We start from the raw sequence: 27,345 nt of genomic DNA on the forward strand, positions 1-27,345 counted from the left end.
CCTCATCAGCTGTCGCGCAGCGTTTGTTAGCGCGATAAATGTTTTCCGGCCCGGCTGCTGAGATGACCTGCTCCCTGCGTCCCGGCCCGCGCCGCGCCTCTTCCTTTGGGAACCTCTTTGCACCATCGCTCTGACGCTCAGGCTCTGATGCTACAGCTTCATTAGAGGCAGAGCTTAAGCCTGGGCTCTCAAAGCCTTTTCAGTCACCAGTCTTCACCCTGAATCCTTCTCCATCCCCGCCTGGCCAGCTCCAGGATGCATCCTTTTCCTTTGAAGGAAGCCTGCTGGGCTGTTCATTATTGCGGGGTCAGCTCTCCCAGAGCTGCATCCTAAATCTCTGCGAAGAGTCTTGCTTGCAGAAGAATGACGGGGCCGTCTTTCTGAGCAGGGCTGTGCAAAGGCAGGACCATTAACTAGACTTGGAGGCAGGAGATAGGGGGCCTCCGGCGGAACCCGCCCTCTGTGAATGCTGGAGTTTTACAGCTGGCTTCCTCTGCCCAGCTCCGCTTCCTCATTTTTGTAACGGGGAGGGGGTGATCTCTCAGTCCCCTGGCAGCTCTGCCAGTCTTTGGATGGTAAACTTAATTCAAAATAGACAGTCTTAATCGAGTTACGATGAGGACCTCCTGACTAAGGGTGGCCCTTAATCCACTCTAACGATGGACGATGCTGCGTGAATAACTGAGGGGGAGAGGGATGTGTAAGCTCGACAGAAAGGAACTGAGACCAGGGTGTGAGGGGAGGAGGGTTACTCTCAGCAACTCTCAGCGGCGGACTGTCTTTGGCAGGACAGCAGGGAGATGGAGCAGCAGCAGCAGCGCCTGGATGGGAGGGAGGCATGGGACCCGGGAGAGAGAGTCAGGAGCGTCAGTAGACGTTTAAGCCCCTGAGCTTAAGGAGTGATGCCTGGGATGGAGGGAGATAATTTCAAGAGCCGAGTCCTTGAGAAGGTGAGAGGGGCCGCCTGTTAACAAGGGTGTTTCACTCCGTTTACCAGCAGGGAAGACAGAGGGAGGGGCGGACGTCAATTTCCTGGAGCTGAAAGCCTTCCTTCCTTACTGCCCCGACTTCCTCGCGGCATGCGAGGCAAGGTTGTCGGTTGAAGGCAGTGGAGAACCACTGGTGTTGGAGGTTCCAGGAGCTGAGAGACACCATAAAAGACATAAAAGCAAGTGAAGGAGCAGCCATTCCAAGGAGGGAGAGCAGATCACAGAGGAGCCAGGCTGGTGGGAGGCGGACTGGCTTCCTTTGGACGTGAGCCAGATTCCTCGCTCCGTCTCCGCGAATCTGACTCTTCCGAGGCACCTCGGTGGCATTTGCAGAGAGAACCTTCAACCACGGAGGGAGGGTGGGATGACCCGCGGGAACCTTGAGGCCCTCTCCCAGACGGTGGCTAGAGGGTAGGAAAGGCCTCCCTGTGCTTTGAAGAATCGAGAAACTAAGGCCCTTCCTGTCCTTTCTTCCTGGAGTACTTGGAAATGATCCGTATGCAAAGGAGGTTTGCCCTTCTGGTGACCGTCGTTACTGGAGTTAACCATTTATTGAAGGCGTGTGTAAAATGTTCTCTGTCTGCATTCTTGCATTTCATTTCATATTCACCACATCCTTATGAGGCAGGCCTCCTTCCCATCTTATGGATGAGGATAACCGAGGCTAAGAAAGGCTGAATGTTTGCCCAGAGCCCCACAGCTGGTGTCAGAGCCAGGTTGATGTGTCGAAAGCCTACATTCTTATCACAAGTCTATTACTGAGACACATCTGGGTCGTTCGAGTATAAATCTTCTCTCAGATATGTGGAACAGTCCACACATTAACTGGCCTTCCCATTGGGAGATAGGGTCTGAAAAAAAATTATAGCCCCCCCCCCAAATTCTTCCCTCTCCAGGTGCTTCTTCTGCTCTGTCTCAGTCAGAAGGGTCTCTCTAGGGTGTTTTGGAAGGCAGGGTGTGTGTGGGGGTGCATATAGAAACAGGATGGAATGAATGGAACCCCAAGAATATGTAGGGACACAGGATTTAGGTTCTGTCCGAAGTCGCAGGTTAGTCATGCTGAGACTTTGTATAATTATTTAACCTCTCCAAGCCTGTGCATTCATCTGCAAAATGGAGATAATATTAATATGTTCCTCAAATATTTTCCTCCAGATAATTAAAAGGCACGCATTGCCAGTGTCTCCGCATAAAGGCACTGGATCCGACTCTGTGAGGTGGTAGAGTTTTTAGCATCATTCCATTGACCCCCACTCATGTGGCCCCCCGGGGTTTTTTGGCAGAGTATGAGAAGAGGTCAAGGGTCAGAAAGGAAAACAGGCCCGGTCGCCCCACAGCTAAGCCGGTCCCTTTGGGTCTGCACTGTGATGACAAGAGAGGGTTTGAGCCATTCCCAGGCTTCCCGATTGACCCCTGGGTCTCCTCGAATCCCCTGAGACGCGTGGGCCAAGGAAGGCGGCTGCCTTTGCCGCATCCTCCGCCTCTTGCACCCAGGGCTTCTTCAGGGCTCCTCTTGGCCAGGGACCAGCTCTCAACGAGACGGAACTGAAATGGTGTCAGCGTCAGAGACGGGAATTTGGTTAGACGCTGGGCGTCTTTCCAAGGGGATTACAGCCAGCACATCTAAAGAGAAAATAAATGGCACACCAGGGTCCCCCGAAGTCGGAATCCACCTCGGCACTGTTGCCTCGGGGCCTGCGTGTGCCGCGGGAGAGCTCTGATGGGGGAGCTGCGGGCTGTAGTCCCGGCTGGTGGTCTCTACCTCCGTGACCTTGGGCCGGTCCTTCTCCCTCCCCAGCCCCAGTTTCCTCATCTGAAGCTAGAAGAGGTGACCTTGACGCGTCGTAACAGTCCCTGATTGTATCTCAGTGGCGGCGGGGGTGGGGTGGGGGGTGGTGGTGGTTCTCGAATCCTTGAAGATGAATGCCACCCCCGACTAAGACACTCTCTCATCCTCTTGGTAAATAATGAGGGGGCACTAGAGATGTCGTTTTCAAACTTTTATTTTTGTGCTTTCTTTAAAGAAAAAGAATCTTAAGCTCAAAGCGTATGTAACATACACGATGACCACAGCAGAGTCCCCCCAGTGCAGTGGGCGAAGGTGACCTAGAGTTTGCCCTTGGCCACAGCTGGAGACCTCTAATGAGTATATATTGATGTTTTTGTTTGTTTGGGTTTCAAGCACAAAGTACCAGATTTCTTAAATCCAAACCAACAAAACGGATGATTCAGAGGACATTAATTTGAATTGAAAGGGTGCTTTTCTTTTTTCTTGGCTGAATCCACAGCATGCAGAAGTTCCTGGGCCAGGAATCAAACCTGCACCATGGCAGGGACCTGAACCACAGCAGTGACAATGCCATATCCTTTAACTGCTAGGCCACCAGGGAACTCTGAAAGGGAGTTCTTGTATGAGTGACTTCCGGGAGGCTTCGCCCCCTGGAGCAGTGGTTACCAAGCTGTCTTCTGAGTTCTGCCCCCATCCCACCCTGCTGGCGGTCCTCACTCTTTTGCATCTCATGAGATGCCTTGCTTTTCTAGGGCACTAAGATAATGTGATGAAAAGCACCAAATTGGAAGCCAAGGTCAGGGGGTCGGTATCCAAAACTGTCTCCTAGCGTGACCTTGACAATGCCTTGCCTCCCTCCTCTGGAATTGCACTTCCTCCTTTGTCAAATGAGAGTATTGGGCAAGGTAGTTCCCATGCTGTTCGGCAACTCGGGGTTGCTTACCTGAGCCCTCGCAGCCATGGACACCCGGCCTTCCCAGGTGGGCTGCACACCTAACTTCCATCCCCAGGTCTTCTGGCTACGGGGTCAGCAGAGGGAAATCTTGGGGGTTGCCCGGAGCATTTGCCAACAGTTCTGCTAACTGCAGCCTCTGGAGGAAGCAGTCTCCTTGCGCTGGTGTGAGCAAGCACTAGAATTGTCACGTAAAATAACGCTTTCCCAGTAGCTACTCTCTAGAGATTTTTAAACGAGTATATAGTCACTGTCAGCGCAATCTGCAAATAGACCTGGCCTGCCCCCAGTTTACCTTGGTAGAGCGAGCCCAGAGCTACTTTATTCACTCAACCAAAGGTGACTGCATGGGGAACGCGGGCCTCCTGGCTTCCAGCCCCGGACCCCTTGCAGAGCCATGGAGGTAGGCTCTTGGGAACTTGGAGCCCTAGGGTTTCCTGGGGGAAGAGCTCTCAGGCCAGATAGCAAAGCCAAGCTCTCTGCAGCTCCTGCTCCTGCCTCTTGCTGGCCTGAGGTCAGCTTGGAGCACACACCGAGGAAGAGGACCCCAGGGAGCTCCCTGTGTGGGAAGCAGGCAAGGCCACGGTCTTGATGTGAGTTGCAGTTCCCATTTGTTGAGGCTTATCGGTGCGACGTATTGGACAAAATGATTTATACACAGGATCTCCGTTAATTCTTACCACCCTCCTGCTGGGTGGGTATTAGTGTCTGCCTTAGCTAAATGCCTTGTCGTTTACACAAGGACAAGCGGCCCCTCTCACTTCCTGGCCCTTACATGTCTCCTTATAAATGATATTTATTAGAGGGTTTTTTTTTCATGTCAGGAAGTACAAAGAGGAAAACAAAGAATGGCCCATGATCCCATGCCCTAATCCTAGACAAACTCTGTCAATAGTACAAAAGTAAAATAACACATATGCGTGCTCAGGAAATTCATCCAGTAAAGGAAGTAATAAAACTCAAAGGTAAACACCTCCCTTCTTTCCAGAGCCTCTTCTGAAAGGAAAGAAAATTCTAATATTTTGTATGCATGATTATTTCTAGAAAAACAATTTTGTATAAATCATCCTACCTACAGTGGGTCTCCATATATTCTCTCTGGGTGTATTATTTTCATTCTTACTTGATATAAATAAAAGACACCCTTTTTTTCCCCTACATCTTAGAGCTCTTTCCACATCGACACGTACAGCCCTGCCTCATTCTTTTAGACAGCTGCATAGTATTCCATCATTTGGATGGATGGATTCCAGTCAACTTAGTCAACCCCCCCCATCGACAGAAACTACTGCAATCAATGTTGCATCGTCACAGCTGGTTCATGTATGTGGAAAAACTTGAGCACGTGTATGTAGGCAGAATCCCGAGTGGTGAGGTACTGAGTCAACAATCAGACCTTCGAACTGGAGCCACTTGTTTCCCCTCTACCAGCAGCAGCAAGAGAGCCTATTCCCTCTGGCATTGGGTCACATGCTTCAGTTTTGCTAAATTGATTTTTTTTTAAAGATATCACGTTTTGATTTGCATATTCTTAATTATGAGTTAGAGTCAATTTTTATATCACTGCTGACCTTTTAAAACTACTTTCTTTGTTTTTTTTTGGGGGGGGGGTAATTACCTATTCATGTTCCTTGTGTATTTTTTTCTAATGCGTTATTATTAGCTTTATTGTTGCTGATTTTTATTGGAATGATTGTAAATGAAGGGAAACCCCTTTCTCACACGTTGAGCCCCAGGGTTTTCCCTGTGTTTGGTTGTTGGTCTGTGGCCTGTTTTTCCCTGGAGAAGTTGAGCAGTGACGTGGCTGCAGAGCAAAGCCCCCAGCCAGCACCTTACGAGCTCCCTGCCCACTTCCCAGAGACCAGCTCCCTGTCTGTTCCCAGCACGCGATGCATCACAAGCAGGCTCTAAAGAGGGAGCCTTGTTTTCCCTGTCATGGAAGCTCCTTCTGGTTTTATTTCATCACAATCATATATTTTTATTGCCCTATTTGCATACCATATTTTCCAAGGCAGCTCCTGCATCACTTAGCTTTATTTCTGTCAATAAAGACAATTTGTTAAACGTTATGTATAATCTAATTTACCGGTCTTAGTGAATTTCTGGATTTGTGTTCTGCTTGAAGATTACAAATATACCCGTGGTTTTCGAAATCCTGTAGTTTTACTTCTTGCTTGAGAGATTTCACCATCAGGCAGATTATCTTCTTCCAGTGAGGACCGTAGAGTTTTAGTCTCTGAGTTCTTAAAAACTGGAAACTCTTTGTTTATTGTGGGATAACTTGGCAGTGAATAAAATGCTTCGGTAACGGTTCCATCCTACACCTATGAGTAATCTCTGTAATCTACCAATTTATCTATCATCTATCTTTGCATCTCTCTAAAGGTACCTTAGAAACAAAATAAAATAATTATTTAAGGGAATTCCCTGGCGGTCTAGTGATTAAATCGTGGTGCAGCCTGGGTTTAATCCTACGTCTGGGACCTGGGATCCCACGTCGAGCCGCTGCACGCTGCAGCCGAAAAAAAATTTGAGTGAGACGTGTCCCCAGTTACCCAGCACAGGAAATAAAACAGCAGAGTCCCTCGTCAAGCCGTCCTCGACGTTCCCCTTCTTGCCTCCAGAGGTATCTGTTGTCTTGAAATCAGCATTTATCCCCTCCGTGTTGTTCCTTATACGTGGGCGTCATTACACAGCTCGTACCTACACAACCGCGGTGAGCGCACGTTTCGAGGCTCCCCGTCTGTGAGGTCGCTCTGTTGGCCTTCAGCTGGTTCAGTCTGCTCCTCAACAGTGTCACTAAGAATCGTCCCTGCTGATGCCTAGAGCTCTGTCATTTCACCCGCACCACTGTACAGAGTTACTTGTGGGAACAGACTGTATACACCACCGTTTATCCTTTCTCTCCGGGTAGGGAACACAGGGCTTTGTTTTGCTTTGTTTCCCCGTGTCTCTTTATTAGAAACAACATTGCCTGCTAACAGGCTTCTGCACAGGTGTGAGGATCTGTCTTAGGTGTGGACCTGAAGGTGAGCGGGGGCTCTGTGGCACATCTCTCACCAACGTCATTAGCTTTGCCGAAGTTCCTTCTCAAAGCAGCTGTACCACTTCACACTCCCAGCAGAAGCGAAGAGTCCTTGTTTCTGGTTCTCTATGTCCGTCGTCCGGGGGATGTTCATTTTCGCCAGCCTACTGCGTGTGAAATGCTATCTCATTATGCTTTTAATTTGAATTTCCCTGATTGTGAGATGGAACACCGCTTTATGTGTATTGGCCCTTTGGGTTTTTTCTTCTATGACTTGCCTGTTCACCACTTTTGCTTGGTTTTTGTTTTTTCTATTCAGTTTTACCTTCTTATTGAATTAAGATTATTTATGTGTTCTGTATATTAATATAAATATATATTTCTATCCATTATTGACCTGTCGTTTTGTGATTGTGCTTGATGTGGCACCGTTTTTTTTTTCCTGGTTTGTGAATGAGCACAGCCTTTATTTTCATTCATACAGAGGTCTCAAATTTTTGAAGTTTGACAGGTGAATGTTTGCTTTTAGGTTTTTTTTTTTTTTTTTTACCCAAAACAGAAACAAACTAGACCAAATTCAACAAAACAAGAACAAACACTTCTTGGGCTCTTTTTTATTCAGGTGTAATCCACATCCAGTTGGGTATTGGTATCTGACATTTGTACACACTGGGAACTGATCCTCACAGCCGGGCTCGTTGCCGTCGGTCGCCACGCAAACTTAATCCAACGTCACTGTGTTCCTCAGGCCACCTTCACCCCCCACGACTTACCGACACGTGTGAGTTTGTCCCTCTCCAACCCTTCCCCCATTTCGCCTCCTCCCCACCCCCTTCCCTCTGCCCAAATAAAAGTATCAAGATGGTTTGAAAGTTTGCTTCACTTGCTGTAGGCTTAGTGTTTTATGAAATTTGCTTTTGCTTTCCCCTTTTTTCTGGTTCTAAGTGGTGTTTCGCCAGCATGTATCTAGGATGTCAGCCCTTCTACTATATAGTCTGCTATTTGAGTAAAGACAGTCTTCCATCTCAAAGAAAATCTCTTAACGTCTAATTACTGCTTTTGAAGATCCCTTCTGTCTCTCTCCTGGGAATCTTATTTTAAGTAAATAGTAACTTCCAGAGTCATCCTCTGTGTCTCTCCTTTCCTTCCATCCTTTCTGCCTCTTCATCCTTTCCCACTGAGTACTCAGTGAATCTCTCTCATTGGATTTTTTTGCATTCTAAAAAGAGTTTTATTGAGATATAACTCACATACCATATGTGTTAGTTTTCTATCGCTGCTGCCACGTTACCACAAATTTAGTGGCTTAAAATAACAAAAGTGTATTATCTTCTGCTTCCCTAGATGAGAAGTCTGAGAGTCTTATTGGAATTTACTTCACCAGTTTCTCTTGTCCCTCTTTGCCACCCAGGAAGACTGTCGTGGTCAGCCTGTTTCCCTCTCATGGCTGTTGATCTAATTTCACTGATGCAAAATTCTCTTAAATCTTATTGAGATCACCATTCAGATATTACCTCATTTTTCCACCTCCTATTTCTTGCAGCAAATCTTTTTTACAAAGAAACTTTCTGCTTACTCAAGGTCACCCCTTATCAGAGCCACCAGCCTAGCACGACTCCAGGAACGCAGCCTCAGACCTCTCTTTAGCTTTAATCTGCCTCCTACCTGGGGATAGTTGCCCCTCAGTGTTGTTCCTGTGACTCCTGACATCTGAAGGATGGTGGCGATGAGAGCACAGGGGAAGAACTGGAGGTGGCCAGGTCACCCACTGCTCTGCACGGTTTGGACCCTCAGGTGGGAGCAGACATGCTCTTCAGCCTGCTACCACCCTTGTTTCTGATCAGGGTCTGTGTGTTCGTGGTGTTATCAAGTGGGTGTGCATTCATGCTACTTGCCAACTGTGCTCACAGAGATCCTGCTTCCCTCTACCTGGAGCTCTGCTGGGTCTCTGGCCATATCTCTGGAACTGCAATTTGGGCAAAATTTGTACTCGTCGGCCCCCTGTCTCGATGGCCAGCAGAAGGGTATAGACTTGGGGGTCATTGCTGGAGAGAAGAAAATGGGGTGGCTCTTTGCATTATGGCTAAAGGATTCTGTGATACCCCTTTATACCATTCACGTCATTGACCATGGACTCTGTGCAGCTTCAAGGCAAAGAAGGGGTGTTGACTCCCCCTTGCCTTTGATTGTCCATTTGTACAAGGCTTCAGTTTACCTACCAACCATTCTCTTTGTGCTGCCCTTGAAGGAAGTGACTGTTCCTTGGGAGGGAATTGAGAAAGTAAATTGCTGTAGACCTTGACCTGGATCCAGCTGAAGACTGACCTGCCCATGGTTCTCTCCATCACAGTGGGTCCCAAAGTCTGATCTCTGGACTTGAGAACACCATCAGCATCACCTGGGAACTTGTTAGAAATGGAAATTATTGGGTATCACCTACAACCTACTACATCAGGAATTCCAGCCCTGGGGCCGGGCAATCTGTGTGCCGTGTAGTGAGTCTGAGGACCAAGGCATGAACAAAAGCTGAGACTCCCACCATGCCTTCTTCACCAATCCCAAGAGATGCCCAGTAACAGGTGTCTAGACTTGGTTTTCATGTTTACTGTTCACTTCATTGAACTTAGCATTTTCCAGATTGGTTTGACCATAGAATTCCTTATCCTGTCACATGTTTTCTGTTCTGCCTCACAGCCCCTCTAAACCTCAGTATGTGAAGCTGCACTTGTCTGAGATGCAATGTCTGTGAACTTGGGAACTATCAGTTGGGTTTCCCCAGGGTCCTGGCTATAGTCTCAGAGAAGAGTCACAGTCGCACTTGTTCCAGCCAAGGGGCCAGGATGAGGGTTGTAGAAACACTGTGGACTGAGAGGTAGATAGACCTGATTAGCATCCAGGGTCCACTGCGGCCTGGCTCTGTGATCACGGGAAAGGGACCGCTTTTCACAGGGCTCTTGTGAGGAATAAATGAAGCCAGGTATGTGCGACAGAATGGATGTGGGATTTGGACTCAGAGGGCCAGTGTGCTAGTTCTGGTGGAGTTATTTTCCAGCTCCACACCCTTGCTCTCAGTTTTTCTACCAACAAAGTGGGGGATAATAATGATTGACCACTTACCATGAAGTAGGAATTAATTTTAAGTAAATACTGTATGTGGATGACCTGTGTAAGCTGCATAATACTACAGAATGTCTGTTGTTACGTCAGTCGGATTAAGCTGTGTTTTCTGTCCCCCTGCCTGGCACATAGTAGGTGATGGGGTGATTTAGTTGGCTTTTTTCTTTTTTTTAACTAGGGCAGCGCTTAGCCCCAAGGGACCTTGTTCCAGCTGACAGATAAGAATGATTTGAAGTAGCACAGGCATTGCTTTATGTTCCATCTCTCAGTATTGATTTGTTTATCAAAAATGTTATTTATAAGGTGCACAAAAATATACCAGCCCAAACCCTGCAGGATGTATCAGAGGTTCTGAATTAATGAGCCCAAATTTATGAGGGTTCAGAATTGTTACTTCCTTTTCTTACCCTTCTCTTGCCGAGAGGGGCAGTGGGATGGGGGTCGGCTTCTAGTAGACCCTCCAGACACCTCCCCCCCCCCCCCCCGCCGCCATCCCTTGATGAAGGTGCATTTTTCCAGCGACTGGAGTTCAGTTTCTGAAGCTGTGACATGGTTTGGGATATGGGCAGAAGCCTCTTAGTTCAGCTCCAATAATTCTTTTCTGTAAAACTCTGGGTTGTGACTACAGTTTTGAGAGCAAGAGAGTTCCTCGTGGAAGGCTGTATGCCCTGAGGAAGGAGGTGTTTATTTCAGAGTGGAGGGAAACTCTCTTCAGTGCCTGATTCTCTGGGATCACGGTTCTCCGAGTCTAGCCCCTGGACTGGGCAGCATCGGCAGCAGCAAGCCACTTCATGGCAATGCATAATCTTGAGCCATAACCCAGATCTACTGACTCAGAAACTGGGGGTGGGGCCCAGCAGCCTAGGCTGTAAACACCCGCCTGATTTTCCTGATGTACACTCAGGTCTGAGACCCTGTCTTCTGGGAGAAGGAAGGGATGGGAACAGTCAGACTCCACTGTTCAGAGGAAGGATGCTGGAGACCAGGTCTTAAATAGCAGGTGGTGCTGGGCACCTACAAGGGCCCCTACAGATGTTCACAGCCCCCACTCAAACAAACAGATATTTGGTTGTGTATCCATTTACCCTAGGGCAATGGTGCTGCTTACTTCTACACACTGGAACCCCCTAAAAGCTATTTAAAAATACCACAACCAAATGAATTGGAATCCCTAGAGCCGTATCAAAACATTGGTATTTATTTATATATATATATATTTATTTATTACTCAAATGAATTTCTCACATTTGTAGTTGCATAATGATCATCAAAATGTAAATTCATTGGATTTCCATCCCACAGCCCAAGCACATCCCCCCACCCCCCAAACTGTCTCCTCCGGAGACCATACGTTTTTCAGCGTCTGAGTCAGCATCCGTTCTGCAAAGAAGTTCCGTCTGTCCTTTTTTCAGATTCCACATGTCAGTGAAAGCATTTGATGTTGGTGTCTCGTTGTATGGCTGACTTCACTTAGCATGATAGTTTCTAGCTCCATCCATGTTGCTAAGAATGCCGGTATTTCTTTCTTTTTAATGGCTGAGTAATATTCCATCGTATATATGTACCACATCTTCTGGATCCACTCCTCTGTCGATGGACATTGAGGTTGTTTCCATGTCTTGGCTACTGTAAACAGTGCTGCAATGAACGTCGGAGTACATGTGTCTTTGCGAGTCGTGGTTTTCTCTGGATAGATGGCCAGGCGTGGGATTGCTGGGTCAAGTGGTAGTTCTATGTTTAGTTTTCTGAGGCATCTCCATACTGCTTTCCACAGTGGTTGCACCAATTTACAATCCCACCAACGGTGTACGAGGGTTCCTTTTTCTCCACACCCTCTCCAGCACTGGTGGTTTGTAGACTTTTGGATGACGGCCATTCTGGCTGGTGTAAGGTGGTACCTCGTAGTGGTTTTGATTGGCATTTCTCTAGTAATGAGTGAGGTTGAACATCTTTTCATGTGTTTTTTGGCCATCTGTATGTCTTCTCTGGACAACTGTCTGTTTAGATCTTCTGCCCATTTTTGCATGGGGTGGGTTGTTTGTTTGTTTCTTTGGTATGGAGCTGCAGAAGGTGTTTATAAATTTTGGAGATGAATCCCTTGTCCGTTGATTCACTTGCAAAGATGTTCTCCCATTCTGTGCATTATCTTTTCGTTTTGTTTAGGGTTTCCTTTGCTGCACAGAAACTTTGAAGTTTGATTAGGTCGCATTTGTGTATTTTTGTTTTTATTATCAATACTCCAAAAGGTGGGTCTGAGAAGATGTTGCTGTCGTTTCTGTCAGAGAGTGTTTGGCCAATGTTTTCCCCTAAGAGTTTTATAGTGTCTGGTCTTCTATCTAGGTCTTTAATCCATCTGGAGTTGATTTTTGTGTATGGTGTTGGGGAGAGTTCTAATTTCCTTCTTTTCCATGTGGCTGTCCAGTTTTCCCAGCACCACTTATTGAACAAGCTGTCCTTTCTCCGTTGTAGATTCCTGCCTCCGTTGTCATAGATTAGTTGGCTGTAGGTGCGTGGGTTGAATTCTGGGCTTTCTATCCTGTTCCACTGATCTATAGTTCTGTCTTTGGGCCAGTACCATGCGGTTTTGATGATCGTTGCTTTGTAGTATCGTCTGAAGTCCGGGAGCCTGATTCCTCCAGCTCCGTTTGGCTTTTTCAGGATGTCTTTGGCTATTCTGGGTCTTTTGTGCTTCCACACAAACTTTAAAATATTTTGTTCCAGTTCTGGGAAAAATGTCCTTGGTCATTTGATAGCGATTGCACTGAATCTGTAGATTGCCTTAGGTAGTATAGGCATTGTGATCATATTGACTCCTCCAATCCACGAGCATGGGATGTCTTTCCACCTATTTGTGTCATCTTTGATTTCTTTCATCAGTGGCTTATAGTTTCCAGAGTACAGGTCTTTTGTCTCTTTAGGTAGGTTTACTCCTAGGGATTTTATTCTTTTGGATGCGATGGTAATTTCTTTTTCTGCTCTCTCATGGTTAGAGTATAGAAATGCCATCGATTTCTGTGTATTAGCTTTGTATCCTGAGACTTTGCCAAATTCACGGATGAGCTCTAACAGTTTTCTGGTAGAGTCTTTAGGATTCTCTAGGTATAGTATCATGTCATCTGCAAATAGGGATAGTTTGACTTCTTCCTTTCCAATTTGGATTCCTTTTCTTTCTTTTACTTCTCTGATTGCTGTGGCTAGGACGTCCAAAACTATGTTGAAGAGTAGTGGCGAGAGCGGACATCCTTGTCCTGTTCCTGATCTCAGTGGGAATTCTTTCAGCTTTTCACCATTGAGAATGATGTTTGCTGTGGGTTTGCCATATATGGCCTTTATCATGTTGAGGTAGGTTCCCGCTATGCCCACTTTCTGAAGGGTTTTTATCAGAAATGGGTGTTGGAGTTTGCCAAAGGCTTTTTCCGCGTCTATCGAGAGGCTCATAGGGTTTTGATTCTTCAGTTTGCTCATGTGGTGTATCACACTGACGGATTTGCGGATATTGAAGAACCCTTGCATCCCTGGGATACATCCCACTTGATCACCAGGTACAATCCTTTTAATGTATCGCTGGATGCGGTTTGCTAGTATTTTGTTGAGGATTTTTGCATCGATGTTCATCAGTGAACTTGGCCGGTAGTTTTCTTTTTTTGTGGTATCTTTGTCCGGTTTTGGTATCAGGGTGATGGTGGCCTCATGGAATGCGTTTGGGAGTATCCCTTCCTCTGCAATTTTTGGAAATAGTTTCAGAAGGAGAGGTGTCAGCTCTTCTCTAAATGTTTGATAGAATTCGCCTGTGAAGCCGTCTGGTCCTGGACTTTTGTTTGTTGGAAGTTTTTTCATCACCGTTTCAATTTCAGTCTTGTGATGGGTCCATTCATCTTTTCTATTTCCTCTTGGTTTAGTCTTGGAAGATTTTTTTCTAAGAATTTGTCCATTTCTTTAGGTTTTCTGTTTTATTGGCCTATAGTTGTATATAGTAGTCTCTTATGATCCTTTGTATTTCTGTGATGTCCGTTGTTACTTCTCCTTTTTCATTTCTAATTTTATTGATTTGAGTCCTCTCTCTTTTCTTCTTGAGACGTCTGGCTAAGGGTTTATCAATTTTGTTGATCTTTTCAAAGAACCAGCTTTTCATTTCATTGATCTTTTCTATGGTTTTCTTTGCTTCTATTTCATTGATTTCTGCTCTGATCTTTATGATTTCTTTCCTTCTACTAACTTTAGGTCTTGTCTGTTCTCTCTCGAGCTGATTTAGATGTAAAGTTAGCTTGTTTATTTGAGCTTTTTCTTGTCTCCTGAGGTGGGCTTGTATTGCTATAAACTTTCCTCTTAGAATGGCTTTTGCTGCATCCCATAGGTTTTGGAGTGTCGTATCTGTGTTGTCATTTGCTGCTAGGTATTTTTAAATTTCCTCTTTGATTTCTTCAATGATCCATTGGTTGTTTGGTAGCATGTTGTTTAGTCTCCACATTTTTGTGTTTTTTGCAGTTTTTTTCTTGCTGTTGATTTCCAGTTGTATAGTGTGGTAGTCGGAAGACATGCTTGATATGATTTCAATTTTCTTAAAGTTACCAAAGTTGGATTTGTAGCCCAGGATGTGATCAATCTTAGAGAATGTTCCATGTGCAATTGAGAAGAATGTGTATTCTGTTGCTTTTGGATGAAATGTCCTATAAATATCTATTAAGTCCATCTGGTTTAATGCTTCATTCAGGGCCTGTGTTTCCTTATTGATTTTCTGTCTGGTTGATCTGTCCATTGCTGTAAGTGGAGTGTTAAAGTCCCCCACTATGATTGTGTTATTGTCGATTTCTCCTTTTAAGGTTGTTAGCAGTTGCCTTATATATTGTGGTGAACCTGTGTTGGAAGCGTAGATATTTAAAATTGTTATAACATCTTCTCGGATTGATCCTTTGATCATTATGTAGTGACCTTCTTTGTCCCTTAAGATAGTCTTCATTTTAAAGTCTATTTGTCTGATATGAGTACTGCTACTCCAGCTTTCTTTTGATCCCCGTTTGCATGAAATATTTTCTTCCATCCTCTCACTTTCAATTTGTATGTGTCCCTAGAAGTGAAGTGGGTTTCTTGAAGACAGGATATATATGAGTCTTTTTTTTGTATCCATTCAGCCATCTATGTCTTTTGGTTGGGTGGTTTAGTCCGTTAACATTTAAGGTAATTACTGATATGTGTGTTCTTATTGCTATTTTATTAATAATTGCTTTGGATTTGTTTTTGTTGCTCGTTTTTCTTTCCTTCTTCTCTTGTTCTTTTCTGCCTATAGACGTTCCTTTAGTATTTGTTGTAAGGCTGGTTTAGTGTTGCTGAATTCTCTCAGCTTTTACTTATCTGTGAAGGTTTTGATTTCTCCTTCAAATCTGAATGAGAGCCTTGCTGGGTAGCGTAATCTTGATTTGAGGTTTTTTCCTTTCATCACCTTTACGTATACCATGCCACTCCCTTCTGGCCTGCAGAGTTTCTGCTGAAAAATCTGCCAATAAACTTATTGGGGTTCCCTTGTATGTTATTTGTTTCTTTTCCCTAGCTGCTTTCAAGATTTTCTCTTTGTCTTTAATTGTGGTCGGTTTGATTAATAGGTGTCTCGGTGTATTCCTCCTTGGGTTTATTTCATATGGTACTCGTTGTGCTTCCTGGATTTGAGTGAGTGGTTCCTTTCCCATGTTAGGGATATTTTTGGCTGTTATCTCTTGGAATATTTTTTCTGTCTCCTCTCTCTCTTCTCCTTCTGGCACCCCTATAATACGGATGTTGGTGTGTTTCACGTTGTCCCAGAGTTCTCTGAGACTCTCTTCATTTCTTTTCAGTCTTTTTTCTCTTTTATGTTCCACATCCGTAATTTCCACTAATCTGTCCTCCACCTCGCTTACTTGTTCTTCTGCCTCCTGTATTCTGCTGTTAGCTGCTTCTAGTGAATTTTCTATTTCAGTTATTGTATTTTGCACCTCTTCTTGTTTAGGTTTTATATCTTGTATCTCTTTGCTCAGTGTTTCCTGTAAGTTATCCATCTTTGCCTCCAGTTTACATCCAATGTCTTGTGTCATCTTCAGCATCAACAGTCTAAAGTTTTTTCCTGGAGGCTGAGAACCTCCTCCTCACTTAGCTGATTTTCTGAGGTTTTTCCTTTCTCCCCAGTCTGAGTAATAGTTCTCTGTCTTTTCATTTGTATAGTTTTTTGGTGTGCTGACCTTTTTACAGATAACAAAGTTGTAGCCTCTCGTACTTCTGGTGTCTGCCCCCCTGTGGCTGGAGTCAGTATGGGGGGCTTGCTTTAGGCTTCCTGATGGGAGGGGTTGATGCCTGCCCACTGGAGGATGGAGCTGATTCTAATCCCTCTGGTGGGTGGGGCTTAGTCTCTGGATGGGATCAGAGGCAGCTATGTGCCTGCAGGGTCTTTAGGTAGCCTGTTTACTGAGGGGCAGGGCTGTGATCCCACCTGGACTGTTGTTGGCCCTGGGGCCTCTCAGCTCTGACTGGCAGGTGGGGCCAGATTTTCCCAAAATGGCCCCCTCCAGAGACAGCCCCGGCTGCTGAATATTCCCGAGAGCTTTGCTTTCAATGTCCTTCCCTCACAACAAACCACGTTCACCCCTGTTTTCTCAGGATGTCCTCCAAGAACTGCAGTCAGGTTTGACCCAGATTCCTATGGAGACCTCGCTCTGCCCTGGGACCCAGTGCATGTTAAAGTCTTTGTGCGCCTTTTAAGAATGGGGTCTCCGTTTCCCCCAGTCCCATGGAGCTCCTGCACACGAGCCCCACTGGCCTTCAATGCCAGATGCTCCAGGGGCTCTTTCTCCCAGTGCCAGATCCCCCCATGTGAGAGTTTGATGTGTGGCTCAGAACTCTCACTCCTGTAGGTAAGTCTCTGTGAACCAGTTAGTTTCCAGCCTGTGGGGCTTCCCACCCGGGAGGTATGGGGTTGTTTATATTGTGAAATTGTCCTTCCTACCTCTTGATGTGTCCTCCTCTTTTTCTTCTGGAGTAGGATATCTTTTTTAAAGTTTCCAGTCCATTTGGATGAAGATGGCTCAGCCTTTAGTTGTGAGTTTTGTTGTTTTTAGGAGAGAAGTTGAGCTCCAGTCCTTCTATTCTGCCATGTTAATCCTTCTGTTCTGAACATTGGTATTTTGAAAACCTTCCAAATGATTCTCACTCTCACCTCGTTTTGATATCTACCAATGCAGAGGTTGGTCTGCTAAGAAAAAAAATGTGATTTAGTTTGTCTTTATGTTTTTCACATATTTTTCATTAGAAATTAATGGAAAGATTGATAGTATCAAAAGGACATACTTGTTATAGAAACGAACTTGGAAAATACAGAAAAGTTTAAAGGAGAAGTGGGACTCATGTTCCAGCTATCTAAAGGCAGTAGTCAATATCAGATGTGTTTTCTTTTGATCTTTTTTTCTTTAATGCACTGGTTTGAATTTTTGCAGCATTGTGATCATATTTAATATGGCATTTTCTGCCCTCTTTTTAAACTTAACATTACATCTTAGGTAGTTTTGCACATTGTTGTAATTGTAAGTACTGTTGTTAGTATGCTTTTATGGCAACATACAAAAATATGGCTTTTCTCCACACTTCAAGATGACATTTAGAGGCCTTTCTTTCTTTACAATGTGTACATTTCAGCATATTGTGAAATCCCACTCCGAATGTCAGAATCAGAACATTAACCCTCCTTCTCCTTGAATGCCTCCTCCGGGCTCCTAACTGCTCCTGGGACTTTTCCTCACTCTAACCCCACAGGTAAATGGATAGATTAGGCTGACGAGGGAGAGGATCTTACTGCAGGAGGTGGAGAGAGGAAAGCCCGTAACTATTTCCCCAGTGTTTTATAACCACCACCAGACTTGGCAGCCTTAGCTGATGTTGGGTTTTTCCTAAGCCACAGGCTGTGTCTCCATGAGATGCGGTGTCATTCATAAACACACGCATTCATAGAGCTGTCCTCATCAGACCCACACTTCTTTGCTTTGGCAAGAAAGAAGCCAAATGAGTAAGACAAGAAAAAGAAAGAAGGAAGCTGGGACCAAGGAACAAATTGCAGGACCAATAGACTAAAATTCTGATGTGCTCAGTCTGTCCCGAGGACAAACGTCAAGCCCTTTTCTTCCCTCTGCTTTCAACGTAACCTTCCCAGCACTTTCTTCTTTGTTGCACAGTAATATATGTGTGTGTATGTGTATATATCTGTATATACACATATGGGTATGCATATAAATGGTAACATACGAAAAGTTTGCAGTACATAATATATTAGCATATAGTAATATGTAATATATACTGCAGACTTTATATATACTATATATGTTTATAATATATTATCTATATGTTTATACAATAATATATTATATATTTTTGCCTTGATCATTCCTACCTTCTGCTTTGCCGATTTTTAACTAAGCTCCCCGTCAGGGTCGGGTGAGCTGGAGCGGCAACGTTTGTGTCGTTGGTGCCGTGGCTGTGCCGGGTAATTCTGCCCCATCTTCTTGCAGGACATTATGGGAAGGATGCTCACCGAAGTGGAGGACCTGATCTCCATAACTTCATCTCGTCTGGATTTGTCACGTTAGGAAGAGGACACACGAAGGGTACAGTGGAAACCATTTTTTACTAAAATACAGAGGTTGCCTAGGGAACCCTGATCAGAGATGCGAAGACGGTGTGGAGGCCAGAGGCTGGTCTGGGACAGGATAAGTGGGGAGGTTCCCCAGCAGCTTATCCTGGTGACATGCGTGACTTCTGACAGCAGTGACCGGGAGGTCACAAGTGTGACTTTAGGAGGCAATAATAGACTTCCAAGAGGCACACGTCCTGCCACCCCTGGCGTGGAGCAGGACGCAGAGGCTGGAGGCTCCCCTCGGAGGGACCCGGGGCGGCGTGGTGGGAAACACAGCCCAGAGATGCGGCAGCATCTGCCAAGTGTTTCTCCTCCTCTTGGCTATTATTCCTCTTCTGTTTTAAAGCCACCCTTTGTTAACTGCTGTCACTCACTGTTCTGTATCGTGGGTCTCTAAGCCAGCACACATGTCGAGAGTTTCGTCATCCTAAGCGCAGCTGCGTAAACTCTCTCTGTGATGGGGACACAAAGGTAGAGGTTATGCAGACCTCCAAGCCGCAAGATGAAAGCTAACGTGGCGTTTCTGCCGAGCTGCTTTCTGACCTAGCCAACAGCTTGCAGAGCATCTGTGCAGGGGCTGTGGCATCTTGCGTTCGGCCTTTTGTTTAAGCTGAGTTATGCTAGTGTTGTGAGCATTCTGTCACACCAACAGGAACTGGATCCCTCAGTCCTCTGCTTACCTCTCTCACACCTGTGTACTGTTATAGACAACTGTGAATCCTGTTGTAGGGATGCTGTATCCCCGTCTTCCTCTGAAATATGTGTCTGTTTTAAGTGTGAGTGAACAAGGAACTCTACAGTTTCTTCCTTACCTTCCGTGCACCCAATTTTTAAATCCCCTATGTGATGTTTGTTCATCCTGTAGAGAAAAAACAACAACAACTCTGTATCTGTGTATGTATTTTCTGTTGTGTCTCTTTGTGTCTAAATAAAGTTTATCGAGGATACAGGTGGCATTTGTGGCTACTAAGAGCTGCTAAGAATCAAACTGGGACCTGATGGCTCCGGAAGGGGAAATGGGCCTCACTGTTAGCCAGTGAAAGACACGGTCCTAGAGCTACTCATATCAACTCAAACTGGGATATATGACCCCATGTCATCTGCTTTGTGATACTTACCTCTCACTGTGAAACAAATCACTCTAAAATGTAGTTTTTTCAAACCAATAATAAACACTGATTATCTCATATAGTTTGTGTGGGTCAGGAATTTGGGAGAAGCTGAGCTGAGTGCTTCTGGCTTGTGGGGGGAGCTCTCAAGAGGCTGCAGCCCAGGTATCTGCAGGGGCTGCACCTGCTGACGGGGGCTTGCCTGGGGCAGGAGGACTTGCTTCCAAGATGGCACACTCACACGGTGCTGGCTGTTGGCAGGTGGCCTCAGTTCTGCCCTGGGCCATTCTCTCCGTGGCCCCTTGAGTGTCTTTCCAGCATGGTGGCTGGGCTTCCTCAGAATGGGTGATCAAAGAAAGAAAAAGGCAGATGCCACCACAGTGTCTTCTCTGACTAAACCCATGGGTTACACATTGTCGTTTTCGCAATCTTTTCTTTGTGACTCAAGCCAGCCCTATTCAGGATGGGAGGGGACAACACAAGGGGGTGGCTCTCAGGTGCCTGGGATCACGGAGGGCCACTCTGGAGGCTGACTGCCACACCCCCATGACCTCTGAAGCAGAGCTACAAATCGGGACCTTTCCAGCAGAACCTGGGCTTCTCAATGGCTCTGGTCTCCAACCCTTACCCCTGCCCCTTGTAGCCTGAAACACTCAATGGTTCAATCACTAGAACTCTTTATACATATATTATAAATATGATGGCTTTGGGCTCACACATTCATTCAACAAATATTTCATGAGGCCTGCTATGGGCTAAGCAATGTTCAGCAGGAAACAAATTAGAATCCAGCCTGGTGGAAATCATATTCCATCAGGAGAAGCAGACAGGATAAGTCCTTGATGTTAAGTGCAAGGAGAAAACCGAAAAGCAGGAAAGGGGCTGGGGAGGGCTGGGGCAGGAAGCCCAGGTGGTAACTGAGCAGAGAGCTGCATCCCAGGCAAGGGCCGCAGGAAGCCGCTGAAGCAGGTCAAGACATAGGAAGGAGGCCCATGAGGGAAGCAGGCTGGAGGGAGATGGGATCAGAGCCGCAGGGGAGCCCACCATGCACGTGCTGAGCCGTGGCTATAAGGCTGCTTTCAGATTAGCTAGCTCTCCGTCAGAGCACATGCAGGTGGCTCTCTATCCTTATCTATCCTTTTGGTCACTGTCATCTGGGCATTCAGGAGACTCTACTCTGCCCGTGTTGGGGGTGGGGGCTTTGCTGTGGCCTCTGCTTACTGTGTTTCCCTTTACTTGTTCTGTGGCCCCACCCAGCCCTACTGTGCATGCAAGGCCTGTCCTCCTGGCCCATCCCCCTACCAGATCCTCGTCTTCCACCCGAAGACTCTGAAACCTCCTCTTTCTGGGAATGTCCTTCGTGTGTGCTTTCCTATTTGGATTTAAACTCAAGTTCCATGAGCAGAGAGATCAGGGCAGGAGCGGGGCTTTGAAGATGGGGGTTCCCTTCCAAAATCAGACCCTGCACAGTCTAGGTCTCTGGAAGAAGGCCAGACTCCATCTTCCCTTCCTTCAGAACAAACCAAATTCAACTCTGGTGCCTGTAAAGTAAACCAGCCCCATGACCCATGAGGTCAGAGACACCTCACCTGGGACTGTGCCCCACCGGGTGTGTTTGATTCTCTCTTCCTTTCCTTCCTTCCTTCCCCCCTCCATCCTTTCTTTCTTGCTTGCTTTCTTGCTTTTTGCTTCAGGTCCAGTTACTGCCTTTCTGGTCCCTCTCCTTTTGTTGCTTTTTTTCCTGCTTCTTACATGTGCCTTAGCCCTTATGGTGGCACCTGGCCATAGCTTAGCCCCATGACGACTCTCAGAACTAACGGGGTAGCAGACACCTGTCTTAGAAGGTGTTATCACTGCCCTGCTGGCTGCATCACTGAACTGAACACACATTCCTATCAGGCTCTGACTATCCAAGGACCAAGCATGGGTAGTCTTTGTTTTAAATGGCGCTTCCCAGTGCTGTGCTCTGGTTCACGGGGCCTCAGAGCCACCATGGAGAGAGATGCACTCCAGCGCCTGTGTGTGGGGGGGTCCCTCAGATTCAGAAGTGGGGGGTGAGGATGCGTATATGTCTGCTTGCTTTAACGAGATCCCATGGGCACACAGATGATTAAATTCTTCTGATGAAGCCTAACTAAGGGGATGTGCTTTTGCTAATGGGCTGGAGAAGGAGAGCCATTAGAAGAAACAGAATTCTGAGCCTAGGGGCCCCATAACCACCAGTGCCCCCGCTCCCTCTCTATCCTGTTGGGAGACCCCGCATTTCAGCCTGGGGGAGGTCACGCAGTCACTGGCCGGCCTCAGCCTCCTAGACGGTACAGCACTGCCTTGGGCTCACCACTACCAGTATTCCTATTGATAGCCTTTCTTAGGACTTTCTTACTGAATGATGTCCTCTGCCTTTTCCTATAATTCTTATTTTTCCTTTTATTGTCTCCTTCTCCCAAGGGCCTTCTCCCAAGGTCTCCTTGCTCTGATTTCTTCTTTGACCTCCTGCTTGCATATCCCTTAGGAGTCAAGGCCAAAGAGTACCCATGAGTTTAGACCAAGTTCTCCCTAACACCTTTCCTCTGTCGATGAGACAAGAGCCCCTTAGACGCCTCCCCCGCAGGAACCCAGGGCAGTCTTTAGGAGCACAGAGTGGCCACTGGAGCTGCCACCGTGGAACCCAGTGACAAAGGCTTCCCACTGCCGAGCATCGCACCTTTCTGACAACCCCATGGGACAGCTCTTGTCCCATTTTACTGGGGCAAAACTGGAGCTGGAGCAGCTGAGTGGCCTGCCCCGGTCAACACCAGACACACAGCTCTGTTTCATCACAACCCAGGCCTGCTTCCTAAGATGGCGCCCTGGGCCTAGTGAGCGTCCTGCCTGGCCAAGACTGAGGGGCGGAGGCAGTGTGCAGGCGGTGGGCCAGCAGGATGCACACGTCCTGCGCGCTCAGGGACTGGAGGCTGTTTTTGTCAGAGGACACACTTGGCAGGACAGGGAGTCACAAAAAGAGGAGGGGTCAGGAACTCATGCAACACTGTAATCAACTATACTTCAACTAAGGGGAAAAAAAGGACCAGGAACCAGAGCACTGACACCGGATTGGCAGGGTCCAAAAAGGCAGCTCAGCCCCCTCAGGTCACCTGTCAGGGTCTCTGTCTCAATGACCACACATACAGAGACCTTTGCGGTGCAGGTGGTTTGGTTACAAATCTCACACAGGCTGGCTGGTTTTGGCATGTGATTGAAAGAGCCTGAAGACTTTCCACAAGCCCCTACATGTCTGTCCCCTTAGTTCCCATCTGACCTCCACTGGTGCAGCCCAGCCCACACCAGGCCTGAGCCCTTCCAGGTGGCAGTGGAAACAAGACACCTGTGCTCACGGCCACTGTCTCCTGCACTCAGGTGGTTCACACAGGGGACAGGATGGGCTGGGTGCTGCCACCCCTGCCTGGTATTTCTTACTGTTCCTCGGGTCCTTCCACCTGGGGTGTGTATGTGTTTGTGGGAGAGAGAGAGAGACAGACAGACAGACAGAAAAATCCCTGAAGCCTTGGCTGAAAGGTAGGAGCTCCAAAGTGACTCCTCTTCGGAGGGTGCAGCCACTGTCACCCATATTGTCACTTACCCTTCATGTGAGCTGAGCCCCTGCTCTGTTCCAGATGCTGCTCCAGGTCCCAAGGATGCAGCAGACAGACCTGTGTGCCAGAGAGAGATGCCACATGTAATGAAAGAAGGTCAATCTTTGAAGCAGGTCAAGGAGTTAAAAGCTATAGAGCTGGGATTTTCTGTTGTGGCCCAGCGGTAACAAACCCGACTCGTATTCGTGACGGTGCGGGTTCAACCCCTGGTCTCACTCAGTGGGATTAGGATGCAGCATTGCCCTGAGCTGTAGGTCGCAGACAGGGCTCGGAGACTGGTGGGCGGGGCCAGGTTTTCCCAAAATGGCCCCCTCCAGAGACAGCCCCGGCTGCTGAATATTCCCGAGAGCTTTGCCTTCAATGTCCTGCCCTCACGACAAGCCACGTTCACCCCTGTTTTCCCAGGATGTCCTCCAAGAACTGCAGTCAGGTTTGACCCAGATTCCTGTGGAGACCTCGCTCTGCGCTGGGACCCAGTGCACGTGAAATTGCGTGTGCGCCTTTTCAGAATGGGGTCTCCGCTTCCCCCAGTCCCGTGGAGCTCCTGCACACGAGCCCCACTGGCCTTCAATGCCAGATGCTCCAGGGGCTCTTTCTCCCAGTGCCGGATCCCCACACGTGGGAGTTTGATGTGGGGCTCAGAACTCTCACTCCTTTAGGTGAGTCTCTGTGAAACAGTTCGTTTCCAGCCTGTGGGGCTTCCCACCCGGGAGGTGTGGGGTTGTTTATGTCGTGAAATCGCCCCTCCTACCTCTTGATGTGGCCTCCTCTTTTTCTTCTGGAGTAGGGTGTCTTTTTTTAAGGTTTCTGGTCCATTTGGGTGAAGACGGCTCAGCCTTTAGTTGTGAGTTTTGTTGTTTTTAGGAGAGAAGTTGAGCTCCAGTCCTTCTATTCCGCCATCTTCATCCCGTCTCAAAGGAAGTTTTAAAATCCTGATAGTTGAATATGTTTTTTCCAATCCCAGTATGACGTTACCGCAAGCCGTTTTTCCCTTGGCATTTAGTCTGGTTTCACACACTTCTGGGGGGCCGCATGCAGAGGCCTTGCTCCCCGCGTTTGAGGCCTGCGTTCCTCATGGGAAGCAGCTGTGTGGACACCTCGGCTTGCTGGGCGGCCCTGTGCAGAGGCGCTGCACGTTGCTGCGCTCAAGTCAGGATCTGGGCTCCACCCCGGCAGCGGCAGCGACACTTCGGCGGGGCTGCAGCGTCGCGGGCCAGGCAGCGGTGGCAACAACCAGGGCGGCCACCCTGGGGCCTGCGGGGCGCTCGGGCGGCGGGGGCCCACTCAGCTGGGAAGCCTTTTGGATGCTCTTTTAAGAACTGCAGTTCCTCCCTCCATTCCCCGCCTCATTTGGATCCATAGGTTTTGCGGGGGCGGGGGGGGGGGGGGGTGTTTTTGTCCCCAGGGCCAACAGCAATCCAGGAGGGATCACAGCCCCATCCCTCAGTAAACAGGCGGCCTAAAGGCCCCTCAGGCACACAGCTGCCTCCAATCTCATCCAGAGACTAAGCCCCACCCACCAGAGGGATTAGAATCCACTCCACCTGCCAGTGGGCAGGCATCAGCCGCCCCCATCAGGAAGCCTACACCAAGCCCCCCATACTGACTTCAGCCACAGGGAGACAGACACCTGAAGTACGAGAGGCTACAACTCTATTATCTGTAAAAAGGTCAGCACACCAAAAACCTATACAAATGAAAAGACAGAGAACTATTACTCAGATGAGGGAGAAAGGAAAAACCCCAGAAAATCAGCTAAGTGATGAGGAGGTTCTCAGCCTCCAAGAAAAAACTCTAGACTGTTGATGCTGAAGATGATGCAAGACATTGGAAATAAACTGGAGGCAAAGATGGATAACTTACAGGAAACACTGAGCAAAGAGATACAAGATATAAAACTTAAACAAGAAGAGGTGCAAAATACAGTAACTGAAACAAAAGGCTTCCCCAAAAAAAGTGAGCAAAGACTGAAGGAGGTAAAGGGTCAAGCCACTGGGTTTGGGGGAAGGGGTCTCCCAGGCTGAGGGAACAGCTGTGCACTGTCCACAGCTGGCATGGGAACAGCTGTGAGGCTGGTGCAGATTGGGCCGGAGTGCGGGCAGTAGAGGGTGAGGTGGGTGGGGGCTGGATCACACAGAGCCTGTGGGCCATTTGAGGATCTGGTTGCCACTCTGGTCGGAACGAGAAAAACAAAATGCTTTCGGCCTAAAGCATCTGTGGGAGAGCCCAGGTTCCGACACAGGCTGGGGGTGATGTGAATTCAGTCTGGCTTCATGTTCAGTTTTAGATGCTGTTTCATCATCCACATGGAAAAGTCACATTCAGGGGAGGTATCCTGGCTGGGGATGGAGATGTGGGAATTTTGGGTCCCTGAAGCCGGATCCTGGGTGAGATCAGCTGGGGAGTGAGTGGGCCTCCCCGGGGGAGCAGAGGCTTTGGAAGCCGAGATGAGGTTGGGGAGGTGAGGAGGGAACCACAGCGGAGACCAGTCAGGAGTGGGAAGCTGGGAAGTGAGGCAGCCAGGGCCGTGCGATGTGTTGGAAATCAAGGGGGGAAAAAAATCTGTGTTTCTGGGAGCAGGCTGTCAGCTGTTACGAGCTGGAGAGGTTTGGGGTTGGGGGTGAGGGAACACGTCCATCCAAAGGATGCAGGAGGGAAGGGATGATATCTGGGGTGTGCGTCTACGTGATTTGGGCAAACTGAGCGATGGGAAGAGGAGGGTCCCTTCTGCTCGCCTCTCTGCTTGGGGGTCTGTTGAAAATATCCCGTGATAAAAAGTTTAAAAAGATTGTTAACGGGAACTGGGAGTTGGGGGTTAGTAGAGGCAAACTATTCCATTTAGAATGGATAAGCAATGAGGTCCTGCTGTACAGCCCAGGGAACTATATCTATTCTTATAGATGTCTGATGGGGTCACTTTGCTGCACAGCAGAAATTGACAGAAAATTCCAAATCAGCAATACTTTAATCAACCTTTTTTAAATGATTGTTGAAATACTGGGAGAAGAGGAAGAGGAGACGGCGGGTACAGACAGCCCTTTAGGGTTTTAAAGTGCAGGAGAGTAAAGAGTGAGGACAGGAGTTCCCGTCGTGGCGCAGCGGTTAACGAATCCGACTAGGAACCATGAGGTTGCGGGTTCGGTCCCTGCCCTTGCTCAGTGGGTTAACGATCCGGCGTTGCCGTGAGCTGTGGTGTAGGTTGCAGACGCGGCTCGGATCCCGCGTTGCTGTGGCTCTGGCGTAGGCCGGTGGCTGCAGCTCTGATTCGACCCCTAGCCTGGGAACCTCCATGTGCCGCGGGAGTGGCCCAAAGAAATAGCAAAAAGACCAAAAAAAAAAAAAAAAAAAGATCTGGCATTGTGGTGAGCTGTGGTGTAGGTCACAGACACAGGCTCAGATCCCACATTGCTGTGGCTCTGGCGTCGGCCGGTGGCTACAGCTCCGATTCAACCCCTAGCCTGGGAACCTCCATATGCCGTGGGAGCGGCCCAAGAAATAGCAACAACAACAACAACAAAAAAGACAAAAACCAAAAAAAAAAAAAAAGAGCGAGGACAGTGGCTGGAAAGGATTGTGAGCGAGAGGGTTTCTTGTTTTTGAGGTGGGAGGGATCTCAACATATTGGATTTTTTATGCTGATAGGAATGACCCAGTAGAGATGCGAAAACTGATGATGGAGGCCTGGGGGCGGGTGTGACATCCTTGGGTGGCAATAGCAAATGGAATCTGTCGCCTGGATGGAGGGGCTGGCCTCAGCTAGGAGGGAGATCCACCCCGAGTTGCAGGTGGAGGCCGCAGGTGCACGCAGGTGGGCCCATGTGATCCCTGCTCCGTGATTCAGGAAGCAAGGTCATCCACTGTGAGTAAGCGTCAGGGTGACCAACCATCCCGGTTTTCCCAGGACTGTCCCAGTTTTAGCCCCAAAAGGCCCATGTCCTAAGAAACCCTTCAGTCCTGGGCATATGAGGATGGCTGGTGCCCGGCCCGTCTGGCCTCAGGGCATCTTCCACACCCATCTCCAGAGCCCAGGCAAGTGGAATGAGATGCTGCTGCCTGGAGCTGGTGCCTGCGCAGGCAGCTCAGAGGCC

General features: G+C 47.7%; 1 protein-coding gene across 1 annotated transcript in view; it reads left to right on the top strand.

Moving 5' to 3' along the window:
- The window catches only part of LOC125113908 (protein shisa-6-like), a 130,698-nt gene extending 111,015 nt beyond the window's left edge, over positions 1–19,683 (top strand). Inside the window, exon 3 of the mRNA XM_047756830.1 lies at positions 18,392–19,683. Within this exon, the coding sequence (XP_047612786.1) occupies positions 18,392–18,513 (122 nt within the window). The 3' untranslated portion in view covers positions 18,514–19,683. The remainder of the gene's footprint in view (positions 1–18,391) is intronic.
- Positions 19,684–27,345: the final 7,662 nt, after the last annotated feature.

The sequence above is a fragment of the Phacochoerus africanus genome, chromosome 14 (assembly GCF_016906955.1).
Source record: "Phacochoerus africanus isolate WHEZ1 chromosome 14, ROS_Pafr_v1, whole genome shotgun sequence".
NCBI lineage: Eukaryota > Metazoa > Chordata > Mammalia > Artiodactyla > Suidae > Phacochoerus > Phacochoerus africanus.